The sequence below is a fragment of the Saccopteryx leptura genome, chromosome 9 (genome assembly GCF_036850995.1).
Source record: "Saccopteryx leptura isolate mSacLep1 chromosome 9, mSacLep1_pri_phased_curated, whole genome shotgun sequence".
Lineage (NCBI taxonomy): Eukaryota > Metazoa > Chordata > Mammalia > Chiroptera > Emballonuridae > Saccopteryx > Saccopteryx leptura.
Genome location: NC_089511.1, coordinates 46,164,815 through 46,184,002, shown reverse-complemented (window position 1 = coordinate 46,184,002; position 19,188 = coordinate 46,164,815). Strand labels below are relative to the sequence as shown.

At 46.8% G+C, this 19,188-nt stretch overlaps 1 protein-coding gene across 7 annotated transcripts in view; it reads left to right on the top strand.

Moving 5' to 3' along the window:
- C9H19orf47 (chromosome 9 C19orf47 homolog) overlaps positions 1 to 19,188 on the top strand; it is a 33,391-nt gene that overhangs the window by 2,896 nt on the left and 11,307 nt on the right. For 3 of the 7 annotated variants that reach the window (XM_066348547.1, XM_066348549.1, XM_066348548.1), the window contains 5 exons: positions 2,367 to 2,418; positions 7,363 to 7,450; positions 7,576 to 7,690; positions 10,787 to 10,868; positions 18,515 to 18,574. In XM_066348547.1, coding sequence (XP_066204644.1) covers positions 2,400 to 2,418; positions 7,363 to 7,450; positions 7,576 to 7,690; positions 10,787 to 10,868; positions 18,515 to 18,574 — 364 coding nt within the window. In that variant the 5' untranslated portion in view covers positions 2,367 to 2,399. Of the gene's footprint in view, positions 1 to 2,280; positions 2,419 to 7,362; positions 7,451 to 7,556; positions 7,691 to 10,786; positions 10,869 to 18,514; positions 18,575 to 19,188 lie in introns of those variants that run through there. The other 4 variants (XM_066348551.1, XM_066348552.1, XM_066348553.1 and 1 more) reach the window with 3 other exon arrangements.

The following is a 19,188-nucleotide window of genomic DNA, read 5'->3' as shown; positions in this document are numbered from 1 at the left end:
TCTCACATATGGGGACTTAGGGAAAGCTTCACAAAGCAGGTGGCAGCTAAGTAAAGTGAAGAAGGGCTTGCCAGATGGACAGGAGGAGATAAGCATTCCAGGCACAAGTGACATTCTTTGTGAAAACTGGGAGGCAGGCGAATCCCCTAGGTGATAGAGGGAAGGTTGGGGTGGGAGGCCTGGAGGGTAAGAATAGCCCAGTTGTAGAGTATTTGGTATGCTCCGGACACTCTCTTAGGTGCTTTGTACAAAGAAACTTACGTTACCCTCAGAGCATTTGTCTAAGGTAAGTAATGCTTGTATCATCCCCGTTTACAGATGGAGACTCTGAGGCTTGACTGGTGAAGTACAGTATTTCTCCATGTATAAGACGCTCCCATATATAAGACGCACCTTAATTTTGGGGCCCGAAATTTGAAAAAAAATGTATTACATTAAGTTATTGAACTCAAATTTTATTCATTAAATTCATACAATTCCTCATCACTGTCAAAACTCCCATCCATTAGCTTGTCCTTATCTGTGTCTGATGACAAATCACTGTCTTCAACAATGAGCGCAAAAACAAGCATGAAAAAGGAGGAAATGCAAGTATAAAAATCTACAATCACTGTATAAAACGCGCCCAGTTTTTAGACCTCAAAAATTTTTTTTAAAGTGTGTCTTATACATGGGGAAATATGGTATATTTGCTAAGGCCACAGAGCTAGTGAGTGGTAGAGCTGATCTGAACCCTGCAGTTGGTTCCAGAGTCCTTACTCTTAGAACTGTTTTTGTTTTACCATGAAAGTGGGGATGGAGTAGATTGTGTGTGCTGGACAGAGGGCTTCTGCACTTCAAAGAGTAGGCTGAGGAGGGGTGAGGGCAAAGGATCAGAATCAGGCTGGGATGGGGGGAAGGGAGCAGAGTGAAGGATGAGGGCAGAGGAAATGGAAGAGATGGTAGGGTCAGAGAAGAGACTGAGGGCTAGGTAGGAAGTTTGGGCCAGGGCAGTGTGGGACAGAGTCCTGAAGTCAGATAACATTGACTCATCAGGAGAGAAAGTTATTTTCTTTGGTTTCCTTTCAGTGTTGCTGTTCATGTCCAAGAGAAAGTCTTCATTGGTGCTAATGTGTCTTTTTTTCTTTTTCTTCCAAGTGAGAGGAGGAGAGATAGAGAGACACACTCCCATATGTGCCCCAACCAGGATCCACCTGGCAACCCCCATCTGGGGCTGATGCTCTGCCCATCTGGGGCCATGCTCACAGCTGAGCTAATTTTAGTGCCTGAGTGGAGGCTCCACAGAGCCATCCTTAGCACCTAGGGGTGATGAACTCAAACCAGTTGAGCCATGAGAGAGAGAGAAAGAGAGTGAGAGAGACAGAGAAAGAGGAGGCAGGAGGGGTAAAGAAGCAGATGGTTGCTTCTTCTGTGTGTCCTGACCAGGAATCAAACCTGGAACATCCATACACTGGGACATCCACACACCGGGCTGATGTTCTACCGCTGAGCCCACCAGCCAGGGCCACTAATATGTCTTTAACACCTTTCTAGTACCAGCTAATCTTATTGGTGAAAATTGTTTTTTCATTTTTTATCTGAGGCCCCTTGTGAGTTGGTGCCCCACCTCTTTACCCTTGTCTACCCTCACTCTCCTCACTTCACTGCAGCCATGCTGGCTCCTGCTGTCCCTCAAACATGCCAGATGGGCTCCTGGCTCAGGGCATTGGACTTGTACCTCCTCCTGGAACACTCTTCTGCAAAACCACATGGCTTATTCCCCAACCTGCATTGGGCCTCTGAATGTCACTTTAGAGTGGTCTTCCCTGATCACCCTATTTAGAATTGCAACCCCCTTCCTTCCCAAGCCCTTCATGTTTTCTCCATGATACTAAAGGCTTTCTGACACAGTATATCAGTAACTGTTCTTTCTGCTTGTTTATTCTATGTCCCTCTTACCCTGTCCTCTGTGTTTTTGTTTACCTTAGTGTCCTTAGCTCCTAGGAAAGTGCTTCACACATAGTATGTGTTCAATAAACAGTTTTTGAATGAATGAATAAATGAATAAGTATTTATGGTTGAAGTGTTGGGCAGGGGGTGTCTTTTTTCTGATCCTCTCTTATTCCTGCTAGAAATTTTTGAGGTGTGTGGGAATCAAGCTGTGGACATTTTCTGTCTCTGGGCCTTGTCCCAAGCAGAAGTGATAGTTGTGATGAGAGTTCTGTTCCAGGCTGACTTCCTGCCAGCTGCTCCAGGCTATTCCTGGGCTCTGAGCCCCTAGTCCAGGAACTCTCCCCTGACAAGCAGATAGATAGGCAGCAAGAAAGGGACGTACACTCACAGCTGGTGGCAACTCATGGGCCCTCTTCCCCTGTCCTCTCTTCCAGGCTCCAGGGAGCAGCATCAAGGCCAGGGCAAAGATGGTGTCAGTGACTATGGGTGAGTTTATGGCCTCCTCCTGGGACCCCCCTCTCCCTACTGCCCTTTTTGAGGTATGACCTTGGTGAGGGGAGACGGGATGGGGGAGGGAGGGACAGTCATAGACAGGAACAGCTGTACTCTGAGGATCGTGGAGCTGGGGCCGGGCCTGTTCGAGGCCTACCCGCCTCTGTATATCTTGATCTCCTGAGAGACTAGTCTAGCTGTCAAGAACTTGGGTATTGAAGTCTAGCGGATCTCCCACATGGCCTTTCAGAGCCTCAGTTTTCTCACCTATAAAATGTAGATACTAATACTCTCTATATGCTGGGATGTTATAAGGATCAAGGAGGTTATTACATGTAAAATCCTGGGCATAATTCTCTACAAATGTTAGCTATTATTATTCTTGTGAGCCTTATCACCCTATTTTCTTTAAATTCTCTAGTATGGAATTATTAAAGCACAGATATTAGGTAGTAGCTTTAAACATTTTTGAGACTTAATAGTATATATAGAAAAGTACATCAAATATTTGGTTATAAGAGCAATAAAAAGGCAAATCAAATCCTTTATGATTCTATTTATATACATATAATGCACAGAAGCAGGCAAAACAGTCCATGCTGTTAGAAGGCGCTGGTTGCCCTCATGCGGCAGTGAGATGTGATTACTTAGGGAAGCTGAGGGGTGGGAGGCTTCTGGCATATTGGAAATGTTTTAGTATTTCTTGATCTGGGTACTGGTTACATGGGTGTGTACATTTATGAAAATCTATTGACTTTTGTGGCCTTTTGCGTGTTTGTGTTATAGTTCAAGGAAAAGGTTTAAAAAAAACCAACCACCTCTAACCATCCAGGTTCAGAAGTGGAATATTGCCAGCCTCTGCGATAATCTGTCCTTACCTTTCTTTGTGGTCCACGGATTTTGGTTTTGAAGTTACATCAATGAAACATGCCATATATTCTTTTTTTTTTTTTTTCTGAAGCTGGAAACGGGGAGAGACAGACAGACTCCCGCATGCGCCCAACCGGGATCCACCTGGCACGCCCACCAGGGGCGAAGCTCTGCCCACCAGGGGGCGATGCTCTGCCCCTCCAGGGCGTCGCTCTGCCGCGACCAGAGCCACTCTAGCGCCTGGGGCAGAGGCCAAGGAGCCATCCCCAGCGCCCGGGCCATCTTTGCTACACTGGAGCCTCAGCTGCGGGAGGGGAAGAGAGAGAGACAGAGAGGAAGGAGGGGGGCGTGGAGAAGCAAATGGGCGCTTCTCCTATGTGCCCTGGCCAGGAATCGAACCCGGGTCCCCCGCACGCCAGGCCGAAGCTCTACCGCTGAGCCAACCGGCCAGGGCAACCATGTATTCTTTTATGTCTGGTGTCTTTTGCTGAATATGTCTGAGAGTCATGTGCGCTGACGGTTTGTTTGTTTTTTACAGGGACAGAGAGATAGTCAGAGAGAGAGATAGACAGGGACAGACAGACAGATAGGAATGGAGAGAGATGAGAAGTATCAACCTTCAGTTTTTCGTTGCGAGACCTTAGTTGTTCATTGATTGCTTTCTCATATGTGCTTTGACCGCGGGCCTTCAGCAGACTGAGTAACCCCTTGCTCAAGCAGTGACCTTGGGTCCAAGCTGGTGAGCTTTTGCTAAAACCAGATGAGCCCACACTCAAGCTGGTGACCTCAGGGTCTCGAACCTGGGCCCTCTGCATCCCAGTCCAACTCTCTATCCACTGCACCACCACCTGGTCAGGCGGTGTTCTTTTTGCTGCTGTAGAGTGTTGCACAACAAGAGTGACCATCATTTGTTTATTGATTTAGATTTTACAGTGTTTCTGGGTTGGGGTACTACAGTGAATACTCTAGTTCTTATCTCCTGGTGTGTACAGGAAGCCACACCTCACTGACTCCAAGATACACATTGTTGCCCATCTTATTTCTGAAATGGGGGTATGTCTTACAGCTGGTGGCTGATGATCATTTGATTGGCACCACAGTTTCCTTCTTAGCAGTACTGTGAGTCCTCACTTGACATTGCCAGTAGGTTCTGTGACTTTGAGCAAAACAGCATGTAATGAAACCAATTTTACTATAGGCCAACTGATATAAACAAGAGTTAAATTCATACAGCATCTCATCAATGTTATAACAACATGACATTGAACAAAATGATGTTATTCAAGGACTGCTGTGCATAAAATGATGGTGTGGCCTGGATGTGGGGATATTTGCAGTTCCTTGACTTTGCTTCAGGCAGGTAGCTACCCTCAACCTATGTGGGACTATTTTTCCCCTTAAGAGTTTGATTGATACACATTTTACATTTTGTACAAATCACCTATTTAAAGGATACAATTCAGTGATTTTTATAGTCTATATTTGCTATTCACAGAGTTGTGCAGCCATCACCACAATCAACTGCACAAAATTTCCATGTTCCCGCCAAAACTCAATTCCCATTAGCAGTCACTATGGATCTTTATAGATTTACCTGTTGGACATTTCATATGAATGGAATCATTACCTGGTGCTTTCTGATACGTAGACAAAGGTGCCTGCTTTTGGTTGATGGAAGCCAAGGTGCCTCGGCTTAGCAGGTGCCTAGTGCTGTGCAGAGTAGAAGAAGGCACCCCTTTCCTCTAAAAAAGCATGAATGCACCTTTCTCAGTTGTAGGTAGAGGCCAGTGGCCTGATGGGCAGGACCTCTTTGGGAAGGTGTGGCCCCTGGGCATATGCCCAAGCCCTGCACTGCCTCCTACAAAACATCTGACCCAGAGTGTGTCTCAGGCCAAAAAAAGCTTCAGTTATCTCAAGCAAACACAGCAATGCCAAATTTTTACAAATCTAAACTAGAATGAAAATAACAGATTAGCATGAAATGCTGGCTGTAATGTTATATACCATGAGAAAGAAAAATGTTGCCCAGAGAATTGATGCTTCTCATCTTTCTCCCTTTCAGCCTGTCTCTCTTTCTCTTGTGCGCACGCGCGCGCACACACACACACACACACACACACACACACACACATATATATACACACACACACACACAGAATATTACCAGTTAAACTGTGGCATATCATCAATTGTGAAATAGATCCTGGCTTCAGAGATACGAAAATGTGAGAAAAAAAAAAGTTGCACTTGAAATCAGTGATCTTATCTTTTTTTTTTTTTTTTACAGAGTCAGAGAGAGGGATAGATAGGGACAGACAGACAGGAATGGAGAGAGATGAGAAGCATCAATCATCAGTTTTTCGTTGCAACACCTTAGCTGTTCATTGATTGCTTTCTCATATGTGCCTTGACCGTGGCCCTTCAGCAGACCGAGTAACCCCTTGCTCAAGCCAGCGACCTTGGGTCCAAGCTGGTGAGCTTTGCTCAAACTAGATGAGCCTGCACTCAAGCTGGCGACCTCAGGGTCTCGAACCTGGGTCCTCCGCATCCCAGTCTGACACTCTATCCACTGCACCACCACCTGGTCAGGCAGTGATCTTATCTTAAAACCTGGCCTGACAGGTCAGGGTCAATTTGAAGATTACACCCAGGAAGAGGACAAGAAAGAAGTTTAGAAACAATAAAGCGGCCCTGGCCGGTTGACTCAGTGGTAGAGCGTCGGCCTGGCGTGCAGAAATCCCAGGTTCAATTCCCGGCCAGGGCACACAGGAGAGGTGCCCATCTGCTTCTCTGCCCCTCCCCCTCTCCTTCCTCTCTGTCTCTCTCTTCCCCTCCTGCAGCCAAGGCTCCATTGGAGCAGGGATGGCCCGGGCACTGGGGATGGCTCCTTGGCCTCTGCCCCGGGCGCTAGAGTGGCTCTGGTTGCGACGGAGCGACGCCCCGGAGGGGCAGAGCATCGCCCCCTGGTGGGCAGAGCATCGCCCCTGGTGGGCGTGCCGGGTGGATCCCAGTCGGGTGCATGTGGGAGTCTGTCTGACTGTCTCTCCCCGTTTCCAGCTTCAGAAAAATACAAAAAAAAAAAAAAAAAGAAAAAGAAACAATAAAGCAACATCGGTGGGGTCTGCCTGGCCTTGGCCTTGGCTCCGTGTGTAGAGATGACATCATCATTATCATCATCATCATCATCATCATCATCATCATCATCAGAGCTGCAGTGGGTTGAGCTTGTCCTCTGGGCCAGGCTTCATTTTAAAGCCCTTTATGTGGACTTTCTCACTGAGTCTGTACAGTGACCCAGGGACATTAGTGCTGTTATCTCTAGAATGTCAGCTCCATGAGGGAAGAGACTTTGTCTGTCCTGTGGCATCCCAAGTACCCTAGGACAGGACAGGACCTGGCCTGTGCCAAGTGCTCAGTACATACGTACTGAATTTTTTGCCCCAGATTTACAGTTGAGGAAACCAAAGCATCAAGCATTAACTTGCCCATAGTCCCTCAGCTGGGAAGTGGCAGAGCCAGGATTTGAACCTAAGCTCCAAAGCCTATGCTTGTAACCTTCATACCTCACTGTGAGGCAGGGCATTGCTGACACCCATGGGCCACCTCTGTAATCCTTCTCTATATCCACATGCAGATCCTGTCACCCTCAGGGACTGAGCCCACTGATGGGGACTGGGGCAGAGCAGCCAGAGTCCTGGCTCCCCTCAATCGGCCAGTGGCCAAGCCTGGGGGATGGTCTCTGCAGGTGACACTCCATGGCAGGGCAGAGCTATAAGGGTGGTATGGGATCACATGGGCTGGGGAACTCTGCTTCTTGTTAGTATGGCTGGGGGTGAGCTGTTCAACCTCCCCCTGCCTCAGTTTCCTCATTGGCAAAATGAGGGATTCAATGCTACTTAACCCATAGGGTTGTCAGGCAGCCTTAGTTCCATCATATGTGCAGAGCACTCAGCCTAGGACCTAGTATTTGATGAGCATTTAATTTGTGGGAGCCATTGCTGTTGTGGTTTTGCTGTGGCTGTTCTCTAGAATATAACGTGGATAATGAGCCCTGTTTACTCCCTCCAGCCACTTCCGAGTGGATCCAGTTCTTTAAGGAAGCTGGCATTCCTCCCGGACCTGCTGTTAATTACGCCGTGATGTTTGTGGATAATAGGTAAGGGCGTTCAGGGAGCAGACCTGAACTTGGGGAGAGGAGGGGAGAGGTGGAGGGAGACAAGGAGCTGGCTGGTCCATCCACCCTGGCCCACCTATCACCTCAGTGCTGACACTCCCCTATAGGATCCAGAAGAGCATGCTGCTGGATCTCAACAAAGAAATCATGAATGAGCTGGGCGTGACTGTGGTGGGCGACATCATTGCCATCCTCAAGCATGCCAAGGTGGTGTACCGCCAGGTGGGTACTCTGCTTCATTCCTGGGTTTAGGGTGGTGTGGAGGGGCAGTGACAGAGCCAAAAGGAGGCTTGGAAACAAAGGCAGGCAGACCTGGGTTCTAAGGCTAGCTCTGCATTTGCTGTGTGGCATTGGCCACATTTCCTAACCTCTCTGAGCCTTCCTTTCTCCATCTGTAGTGTGCACATAGGCAAAACTCTTGTAGGGTGGTTGTAAGTATTACATTATATAAAGTCCTAGTACAGTGTAAACAGTAGGACTTTAGTAAAGGCCCTCTGTAATTATTATTATTATTATTATTATTACTAGTTTTCATCTTACTAATGATAATTGATATTACCAGGATTCTTCTCTGTCCCCAGGACAAGAGCTTCCTATGTGAGACCCAGTTGGTGACTTGGCCAATAATATGGTTGTCCCAATTATTGGCCCCTCTCATTACAGTGTCCTTAGACTTGTGATTTCACCTCCCCGAGTCTTTCTGAAACAGGCTTTTATTCTTTCTTTCTTCTTTTTTTTTTTTTTTTTGTATTTTTCTGACGAAACGGGCTTTTCACACAACTCTGCTGCATATGGTGGCTGTGGATATCTACCAAATAGTGTATCTGGCAAGGAGTGCCAGGCCTGGAGTGAAGTGCTTGTGCAGTTACGTTCGCTAACACTTACCAAGGGCTTGCCGTGGCCTCCCAGGCAAGCCAGGCTGTCTGCGCTTTTTCTGCATATGAACTCACTTGCTCCTCCCTCTGCTTGACTGAGGAGGAAACCTGCTCCAGAGCTGCACTCTCAAGCACTCCACTTCACCCTATGGTGGCACTGGGTTATTCTCATTTCCGGTAGCTTCCTCCATCTCAGCGTCCTCATGCCGGACAAGAACCCACACTGAGGTCTTTCTCAAGCCAGGAACATTGTCTGAGTATCATGGTCACAGAGCAAAACTGCTTTTCCTTTTTTCTTTTTTAGCAAGAGAGAGAGACGGGCAGGAAGGAAAGAGATGAGAAGCATCAACTTGTAGTTGCATTGTCACTTTGGTTGTTCATTGATTGCTTCTCATACGTGCCTTGACCCCTTGCTCAAGCCAATGACCTTGGGCTTTAAGACAGCAACCTCTGGACCCAAACCAGTGACCTTGGGATCATGTTGATGATTCCCTTGTTCACGCCAGCCACCCATGCTCAAACCGACAAACCCATGTTCAAGCTGGCAATCTTATGGTTTCAAACCTGTGACCTCAGCATTCTGGGTCAATGCTCTATTCACTATGCTACCACTGGTCAAGCTATTGATTGATTTGAGAGAGAGAGAGAAAAAAACATTGATTTGTTGGTCCATTTATTTATATATTGATTGATTGATTCTTGTATGTGCCCTGACCAAGGATTCAACCCACAACCTTGGTGTGTTGGGACGATGCTCTATCCAGCTGAGCTACCTGGCTAGGGCACCTTTTTTTTTTTATTTAAACTTTTAAATTTGTGAATAATTTTTGATTTCTAGAAAAGTTCCAATAATAGTACAGAAAGTTACTGTGTATTCTTCACTTAGTTTTCCCTAATGTTAATAAACATCTTATGTAGTGATGGTACATTTGTTAAAACTAAGAAATGGCCCTGGCAGGATAGCTTGATTGGTTAGAGCATCATCTTCACATGCAGAGGTTGCCAGTTTGATCCCTGTTGGGACAGATGCAGGAACAGATTAATGTTTCTGTCTCTCTTTCTTTCCCCCCTCCCTAAAATCAATAAGCAAACTTTTTTAAAAACTAAGAAATGAACAGTAGTATGCTGTCATGAACAAAACTGCAGACAAAACTACAGACTTTGGATTTCATCTGTTTTTCCATTAATGTCCTTTTTCTGTTCCAGGAAGCCTGACTACATTGACTTATTGACTTGTCTCATTTGTTGTTTGATTTGTGACAGCTTTATAGTCTTCCTAGGTTTTTGATGACCAAGATAGTTTTTTTTTAAGTTATAGCTAATTGGCTTTATTAAGGTCATAATATTTTGCTGTATTTACTTTAGGTAGATATTTTTTAAAATTTATTTATTTATTTTTGACAGAGAGACAGGAAGGGCGAGAGAGAGTGAGAGAGGGAGAGAGCAGCTCATAGTTTCTACTTTAGCTGTACGTAAATTGAGCTTCTCGTATGTACCTTGACCTGGGCTATGCCAGCGACCTTCGACTTTTTGTGCCAGTGACCTTTGGACTACAGCTGGTGAGCCTTGGGACTGTGTACACAATTCCCACTCAAGCTGGCGACCCTCTACTGACAAGCCTACGCTCAGAGCCAGGGATCTCAGTGTTCCGGGCCAACATTTTATCCACTGTGCCACCATCAGGCAACTTTTAAAATGTATTTGTTTGTTTAGTTGTTTTAGCAACAGAGACAGAGACAGATAGAGAGAGGGACAGTTAGGGACAGACAGGCAGGAAGGGAGAGAGATGAGAAGCATCAGTTCTTCACTGAGAGGGATGAGAAGCATCAGTTCTTCATTGAATCTACCTAGTTGTTCACTGATTGCTTTCTCATATGTGCCTTGACTGGGAGACTACAGCAGAGTGACTGATCCTTTGCTCAAGCCAGCAACCTTGGGCTCAAGCCAGTGACCTTGGGCTTTAAGCCAGTGACCTTTGGGTTCAAGCCAGGGACCATGGGGTCATGTCTGTGATCCCACACTCAAGCCAGCAACCCCACACTCAAGCTGGTGATCCCGTGTTCAAGCCAGATGAGCCCATGCTCAAGCCAGTGACCTCGGAGTTTCGAACCTGGGTCCTCTGCATCCCAATCTGATTCTCTATCCACTGTGCCACTGCCTGGTCAAGCAAAAATTTATTTTTTGATTACAGTTGACATACACTATTATATTTGTTTCAGGTGTACAAAATAGTGATTTGACATGATTTTGACAGTTTTGAAGAGCACCGGTCAGGTGCTTTGTAGAATGACCTCTGAGTTTTTCTGATACTTTCTTTTGGTTAGGAGTGAAATGAGTAAAAATCTTTTTCTCTAGTAGCTCAGATTTGCTTAAATTTCTGGGTCCCCCACTCCCCCACCTCATGCCCTTGTCCCCGTGGTAACTCAGGTGCCTTTTTTTACAGGACATGTGCAAAGCTGCCACAGAGTCGGTGCCCTGCAGCCCTAGCCCCCTCCCAGGTGACATTCGTCGAGGTACTTCTAGCGGTGAGTCCCATCTGCTCAGGCCTCCTTTCTTTCATTCTTATGCTCCTGCAGTGAAGGGACATATCTGGAGTCTTCAGAGGTGGCAGCAAAGGCACCTGAGACCCTTTCTCTTAGGGAAAATACCCTGGGTAACAAGGGGCTGGTGGTAAGTTCTGTTCTGTAAAGTCACTGTGAACACTGAATTAGTGAACACTGAATCACTGCTCCTAGGGAAATAAAGGGTTAGGTTCCTACAAGCCTCTGATCATATTTTTTTTTTGTCATCTGATCAATACAGATCCTTCTTTTATGTGTGTTTTCGTTTAAAGATACCTTATTTAATATCTACTGTTGATTTATTAACATTGAACTTATGGCCAATAATACTATAAATCATTCCTAAACAGAGCTAATCTAACACATACATTTCTTTTCCTAAGTACTACATACATCACTGCTTTCTTGCACTTGGGAACACCAGACAGCACTTTAGTACTATGGTTAAGGGCCATTTTTTTTTTCTTTTTTTAAAAAATTATTTATTTATTCATTTTAGAGAGGAGAGGGAGAGACAGAGAGGAGAGACAGAGAGAGAGAAGGGGGGGGAGGAGCTGGAAGCATCAACTCCCATATGTGCCTTGACCAGGCAAGCCCAGGATTTCGAACCGGCGACCTCAGCATTTCCAGGTCGATGCTTTATCTACTGCGCCACCACAGGTCAGGCTTAAGGGCCATTTTAAAAATCAAAATCACTGACAGCACAAAAATATGAAAACGTGGCACTAAATAGACCATGAGAAGCATACTTGTTACTGTCTGAAAGCTGAAACAAGAACACAGTTTATGGCCTTGTTTGACTTCAGTTGGGAGCATGGGTGTTGGGCGACTCAAGTTTTCACCATTCTGTGCATGTTTGTGAATGACCACAAAAGCACCGTATCAGTTTGGGGGTTACAAATAAATTTTAGTGAAGAGATGGATTTGGAAATATGGAATCTGTGAGTGATGAGAACTGGCTCTATTTATACTTTTGTGTTTTTTTTTCTTTTTTAAATTTATTTTATTTTTTTATTTATTCATTTTAGAGAGGAGAGGGAGAGACAGAGAGAGAGAGAAAGGAGAGAGGGAGAGAGAGAAGGGGGGAGGAGCTGGAAGCATCAACTCCCATATGTGCCTTGACCAGGCAAGCCCAGGGTTTCGAACCGGCGACCTCAGCATTTCCAGGTCGACGCTTTATCCACTGCGCCACCACAAGTCAGCTATACTTTTGTTTTTTTAGCAGTATGATACATTAAAAAAAAAAACCTAAAAAATTTATTTATTTATTTTTTTGAGAAAAAACTACATTTTATTTAGGGCAATCTTATTACATATTTTTTTCATTTATTCCATTCCTGTTTAGCCCTACCCTTCACACACTCTTAATTTATGTCTCCTTAGATGCAGTTAGAATAAGATAATTGAACATTTTTTCAGCTTACTTGAGATACAATTAATATATAACATTGTATAAATTTTAGGTGTACAATGTGTTGATTTGATACATTTATAAATTGCAAAATGATTATTGTCATAGCATTAGTTACCACTCCCATCCCGTCACATAGTTACCATTTCTTTTTTTTTTTTTTTTTTTTACGGAGACAAAGAGAGAGAGAGGGATAGACAGGGACAGACAGACAGGAACGGAGAGAGAGGAGAAGCATCAATCATTAGTTTTTTGTTGCGCATTGCAACACCTTAGTTGTTCATTGATTGCTTTCTCATATGTGCCTTGACTGTGGGCCTTCAGCAGACCTAGTAATCCCTTGCTCGAGCCAGCGACCTTGGGTCCAAGCTGGTGAGCTTTTGCTCAAACCAGATGAACCTGCACTCAAGCTGGTGACCCTGAGGTCTCGAACCTGGGTCCTTGGCATCCCAGTCCAACACTCTATCCACTGCACCACCACCTGGTCAGGCTCATTTCTATTTTGTTGTGAGAACATTTGAGATTTACTCTCTTAGCAACCTTCAAGTAAATAATACAATATTGTTAGCTATAATCACCATGCTGCATGTTAGATCTTCATACTTGTTATTCTTATAACTGGAAGTTTGTGCCCTTTGTGCAATATTTCCCCATTTTCTCCATCACCAACATGATATCTGAACATTTTAATTGTAAATGGCTTTTTAACTATAAAAACCAAGCCTATACTTTAAAATTATCCGGCCCTGGCCGGTTGGCTCAGTGGTAGAGCGTCGGCCTGGCGTGCAGGAGTCCCGGGTTCGATTCCCGGCCAGGGCACACAGGAGAAGCGCCCATATGCTTCTCCACCCCTCCCCCTCTCCTTCCTCTCTGTCTCTCTCTTCCCCTCCCGCAGCCGAGGCTCCCCTGGAGCAAAGATGGCCCGGGCACTGAGGATGGCTCTGTGGCCTCTGCCTCAGGTGCTAGGATGGCTCTGGATGCAACAGAGCGACGCCCCAGAGGGGCAGAGCATCGCCCCCTGGTGGGCATGCCGGGTGGATCCCGGTCGGGCGCATGTGGGAGTCTGTCTGACTGCCTCCCTGTTTCCAGCTTCGGAAAAATGAAAAAAAAAAAAAAATTATCCTATGTATCCATCTACCTGTCTGTGTATATGCATAACATGAAGCATGGAGAACATGTAGCAACAACAAAAACAAGAATTGGACCACTTTTCACTTAACAATGAGGGTGGGTTTCTAAAGGTTGAAAGAAAAAAGGAACAATACAATTTATAGCACAAACCAGTATGAGAAAAAAATATACATAAAACATGCAATTTACAAGAGCACATATATTCAAAAAGGTGTATAATAAAAGCATTAGAATGGTTATCTGTGGCAGAGAGAGAGTGATGAATGTGCATTACAAAAACAAAAATAAATAAATTGGACAAGAAGGAAGCCTTTTAGAGACAAGGGATGATGCAGTCCCATGTTTGAAGATTTTTTTTTCCCCTGTATTTTTCTGAAGCCAGAAACTGGGAGAGACAGACAGACTCCCACATGCGCCCGACCGGGATCCACCCGGCACGCCCACCAGGGGGTGATGCTCTGCCCCTCCGGGGCGTCGCTCTGTTGTGACCAGAGCCACTCCAGCGCCTGGGGCAGAGGCCGAGGAGCCATCCCCAGCGCCCGGGCCATCTTTGCTCCAGCGGAGCCTCGGCTGCGGGAGGGGAAGAGAGAGACAGAGAGGAAGGAGAGGGGGAGGGGTGGAGAAGCAGATGGGCGCTTCTCCTGTGTGCCCTGGCCGGGAATTGAACCTGGACTTCTGCATGCCAGGCCGACGCTCTACCACTGAGCCAACCGGCCAGGGCGATTTTTTTTTTTTATGGCAGAGACAGAGAGAGTCAGAGAGAGGTACAGACAACAGGAAGGGAGAGAGATGAGAAACATCAATTCTTCGTTGTGGTTCCTTAGTTGTTCATTGATTGATTTCTCATATGTGCCTTTCCTTAGTTGTTTATTGATTGATTTTTCATATGTGCCTTGACTGGGGGGGCTACAGCAGACCGAGTGACCCCTTGCTCAAGCCAGCGATCCTGGGCTCAAGCTGATGAGCCCGTGCTCAAGCTGGTGACCTCAGGGTGTCAAACCTGGGTCCTCGGCATCCCAGTCTGATGCTCTATCCATTGCGCCACCACCTGGTCAGGCCCCATGTTTGAAGATATTAACTTACTCAACCTTCAACTTCTAGGTGCCCATGCCCTCTAATGATCTGCAGGACACGTTGTTTTGGTAAGCCTATCCAGTCATATTTAGGAGAAAAGACCCAAAATTAGTTGTGAAATATGGAATGGGGCTGGCTGGGAGATAACCTGTAGAAGGCTTGAAGAGTACACGCAAGATCAAGAAGAGCTTCCATATTCAGAACAAAAACAAGAACAAAAAACAATCTAGATCTGTTGGATGGGTTTTGACAAACCTAAAAAATTTAACATGCATATTAGTTAGCTTTTGCTGCTTAACAAGCCACTCCAAAACTGGTTTTAAATGTGGATTTGTATTTCTTATGACTTTATGACTTGGCTGGTCATTTCTGCCCTGGGCCAGCTCAGTTGGTCTCAGTGGTCACCTGGCAGCTCGGTTGAAGCTGGGTGATCTGGGCTCCTCACTCACACATCTGATGGTTGGTGTGTCATCTGGGCTAACGGGCAACTTGGCCACATATCTCTCCTTTCTTTTTCTTTTTTTTCTTTTTGAGAGAGAGAGAGAGAGAGAGGAAGGGAGAGAGATGATTCCCTCAATTCGTAGTTGCATCACTTTATTTTCTCATTGATTGCTTTCTCATATGTGCCTTGACGGGGGGGGGGGGGGCTCTAGCTAAGCCAGTGACCCCTTGCTTAAGGCGGCAACTTTGGGCTCAAGCCAGCGACCTTGGGGTCATGTCTGTGATCCCACACTCAAGCCAGCGACCTTGGGGGTTTTGAACCTGGGACCTCAGCATCCCAGGTTGACTCTCTGTCCACTGTGCCACTACTGGTCAGGCCACATGTGTCTCATTTTCTAGCAGGTCAGTCCAGGCTCATCCACACAGTGGTGGTTGTAGGGTTCCCAAAAGCAGCGTAAGAGGGCAGGCCTCATTTCTCAATTCACTCTTAAGCCTCTGCTTGTATAACATTTGCTCTTGTCCCATTGGCTAGAGCCAGTCACATGGATCACCCAAAAGCATAGATGAAGGGAGGATGAACAAATCGGGGTTTATTTCTGCAAACATGTCCCACAACTTATGTAACAGAAAAGGGTTCAGGTCTCAGTGGTATAGCTGAAAGACTTTTCTCAAATGAGATACCTGTGTAGGTGGCAGCAACCAAATCCAGAAACAGACACATGACCAGCATCACCACCCCATCTCTGGGGTGCCCACTACCCTGATTTCTAACAGCCTAGATTAGTTTAGTTAGTCTTTCAAGTCTATATAAATGAAATTGAGTAATATATGCTTTTTATACCGTTTTGAATGTCTTAGTTTTTGTTTTGTTTTTTTCTCTTTTTTACAGAGACAGAGGGTGAGTCAGAGAGATAGACAGGGACAGACAAGAACAGAGAGAGAGACGAGAAGCATCAATCATTAGTTTTTAAATTTTTATTTTTATTTATTTTTTTTATTCATTTTAATTTTTTTTTTTTCTGAAGTTGAAAACAGGGAGGCAGTCAGACAGACTCCCGCATGCGCCCAACCGGGATCCACCCGGCACGCCCACCAGGGGGCAATGCTCTGCCCATCTGGGGCATTGCTCTGTTGTAACCAGAGCCATTCTAGCGCCTGAGGCAGAGGCCATAGAGCCATCCTCAGCGCCCGGGCCAACTTTGCTCCAATGGAGCCTTGGCTGCGGGAGGGAAAGAGAGAGACAGAGAGGAAGGAGAGGGGGAGGGGTGGAGAAGCAGATGGGTGCTCCTCCTGTGTGCCCTGGCTGGGAATCGAACCCAGGACTCCTGCACACCAGGCCGACGCTCTACCACTGAGCCAACCGGCCAGGGCCTAATCATTAGTTTTTCATTGTGCGTTGCAACACCTTAGTTGTTCTTTGATTGCCCTCCCATATGTGCCTTGACCGCGGGCCTCCAGCAGACCGAGTAACCCCTTCCTGGAGCCAGCGACCTTGGGCCCAAGCTGGTGAGCTTTTGCTCAAACCAGATGAGCCCGCGCTCAAGCTGGCGACCTCGGGGTCTCGAACCTGGGTCCTCGGCATCCCAGTCCAACACTCTATCCACTGTACCACCACCTGGTCAGGCTGAATGTCTTAAATAGTTTAAAATAAAATTTAAAAATTAAACAAAAACACTAGAGGAGAAAACAGATAATTAAATAAAAAGGGGAAATAGGCAAAGAAGGAAAGGGGGCAGAGAATGCTGCAAAACAACACTCCTGATATGGTCACTCGTATACATTTCATAATATCGAATGTATGTCTGTGGGTGGCGTGGGGAGGACAGTTCTTTGCACTCCGACATCCTGACTGGCATTCACATTCAGCAGAGCAGACGGTGTTTTCCCTTTACCAAAATGGTGCTTACCTGTCATGGTCAAACATCATGTCCCTGAACATCTCCCCCCACAGTGGGTTGGCCCTCTGTCTATGTGCTGTAGCTCTCACCTGGGACATCCCTCCGGCTGCCAGAGACTGTCCCCCTACCATAGAGGGAGGTCTCCGCTTTTCTTGTCCAGCCCAACTTGAGCCAGACCTACATTGCTCAGGGACCTAGCTGAGTGACTCCCTCCCTGAGTCCCACTTTCCTTGTCTGTAAAGTTGGTTGACAGTAGAGCCTGTCTAGTTGGGATGTTGGGAGATTTGGTGATAGTGTTCATGCCAGAAATGTTGTAGGCACTGGGAATACAGCAGTCAACAGGTGGTGTCTTCTCATGGTCACTGCATTCTTATGGGAGAGTCCGCTAGTAAACAAAAAAAATAATTTAATGTCAAGCAGAATAAGAGCTATAAAGAAAAAGAAAGTGGGCCCTGGCCGGTTGGCTCAGAGGTAGAGCGTCGGCCTGGCGTGCAGGGGACTCGGGTTCGATTCCCGGCCAGGGCACATAGGAGAGGTGCCCATTTGCTTCTCCCCCCTCCCCTCCTCCTTCCTCTCTGTCTCTCTCTTCCCCTCCTGCAGCCAAGGCTCCATTGGAGCAAAGATGGCCCGGGTGCTGGGGATGGCTCCTTGGCCTCTGCCCCAGGCGCTAGAGTGGCTCTGGTCGCGACAGAGCGACGCCCCGGATGGGCAGAGCATCGCCCCCTGGTGGGCAGAGCATCGCCCCTGGTGGGCGTGCCGGGTGGATCCCGGTCCGGGGCATGCGGGAGTCTGTCTGTCTCTCCCCGTTTCCAGCTTCAGAAAAATACAAAAAAAAAAAAAAAAAAAAAGAAAGTGTAGTGTAGGGTAAGGGGCAGAGGTTGGAGGGGTGGTCTGGGAAGCTTTCTCTGAGGAGGCGCCGTCCGAGAGGAGACCTGCGTGAGGAGGCAGAGCCAAGCCAAAGGAACAGCATACACCCTCGCCCCCTGAGGAAGATCCAGGCACCAGCTTGGCTGAAGTGGAGCATGGAGGGGAGGGGCAAGGTCAGCGCAGGGCTGGTGACTGATAGGTGAAGTGCAATAGGAACCAATATGGTCTTGGGCCTCAGGACAGGCCCGCAGGGCAGGGAGGGGTAGGCTAGCTCCCTGGAAGACTGGCCTGCCCAACCCCCAAGCATCCCCACATGAGGACAGCCCAGTCCCAGTCCCAAGGCTGGCCTTCTCGATCCAGGCCCCCTTCCCAGAGCTTACTGGACTAGACTTCCCTCTCTCCTTTCTGTTGTGGTGACAGTGAACTACTTGGAGACCAGATGACATGCTCCAAGGGGCCAAGGGGAGGCAACAGCCCTGGATAGCAGATCCTGGGACTGAAGCCCCGTCTCCAGCCTTACTCGGATATTTATTAGCCAGTACAAATAACTCAAGGAAGTAGACAGCAGAAGTTTTTAAGGGGTGAAGTAAAAGACAAGGAACATGCTGACTTCTAGTCTCTGTTCTGAGAGCCTAAACATTTCTGTTACTGAGTCTTATCCTGCTGTTTTGCTGTTTCCAGCACAGGGTGAGAGGCCTCTGGATTCTGGTTTGCTCAGGGCTTTTGCCCTACGGTTGCCTTGCTGTCTCTAATTTGTTGTCCTAACTGCATTTTTTTTTTTTTTACAGAGACAGAGAGAGAGTCAGAGAGAGGGATAGATAGGGACAGACGGACAGGAATGGAGAGAGGTGAGAAGCATCAATCATCAGTTTTCATTGCAACACCTTAATTGTTCATTGATTGCTTTCTCATATGTGCCTTGACCGTGGGCCTTCAGCAGACTGAGTAACCCCTTGCTCGAGCCAGCAACCTTGGGTCCAAGCTGGTGAGCTTTGCTCAAACCAGATGAGCCCGCACTCAAGCTGGTGACCTCGGGGTCTCGACCCTGGGTCCTCTGCATCCCAGTTCGAAGCTCTGTCCACTGCGCCACTGCCTGGTCAGGCCTAACTGCATATTTTCTTAGCATATTCCCATTTTTTGTTTTAGTAAAGATTAACAGAGCAAGATGGTTGGGTGGTTGTAGTGGAAGGTGGAAGGCATTCATAAAAAGAAACAGATTTTAGGGGTACAAGTGTGTCTGTATTTTGCAAAACTTCTTCAGCACACCTGGTTAGATGTTTTAAAGTATCCCAGGTGATGTCAGGCTCTCCCTGAGTGCTTGGGAATGAGCCAGGTGTCCTTCTTTTTTCGGGTTCATTCCCAGAGGTGGATTCACTATCAGCTTCTGGATCCCTGGACCCAGGTTGCTTTCCAGGGGCTGATGCCAACTCATTATGGTGAGGCTTCATGTTTCTCATTGGTA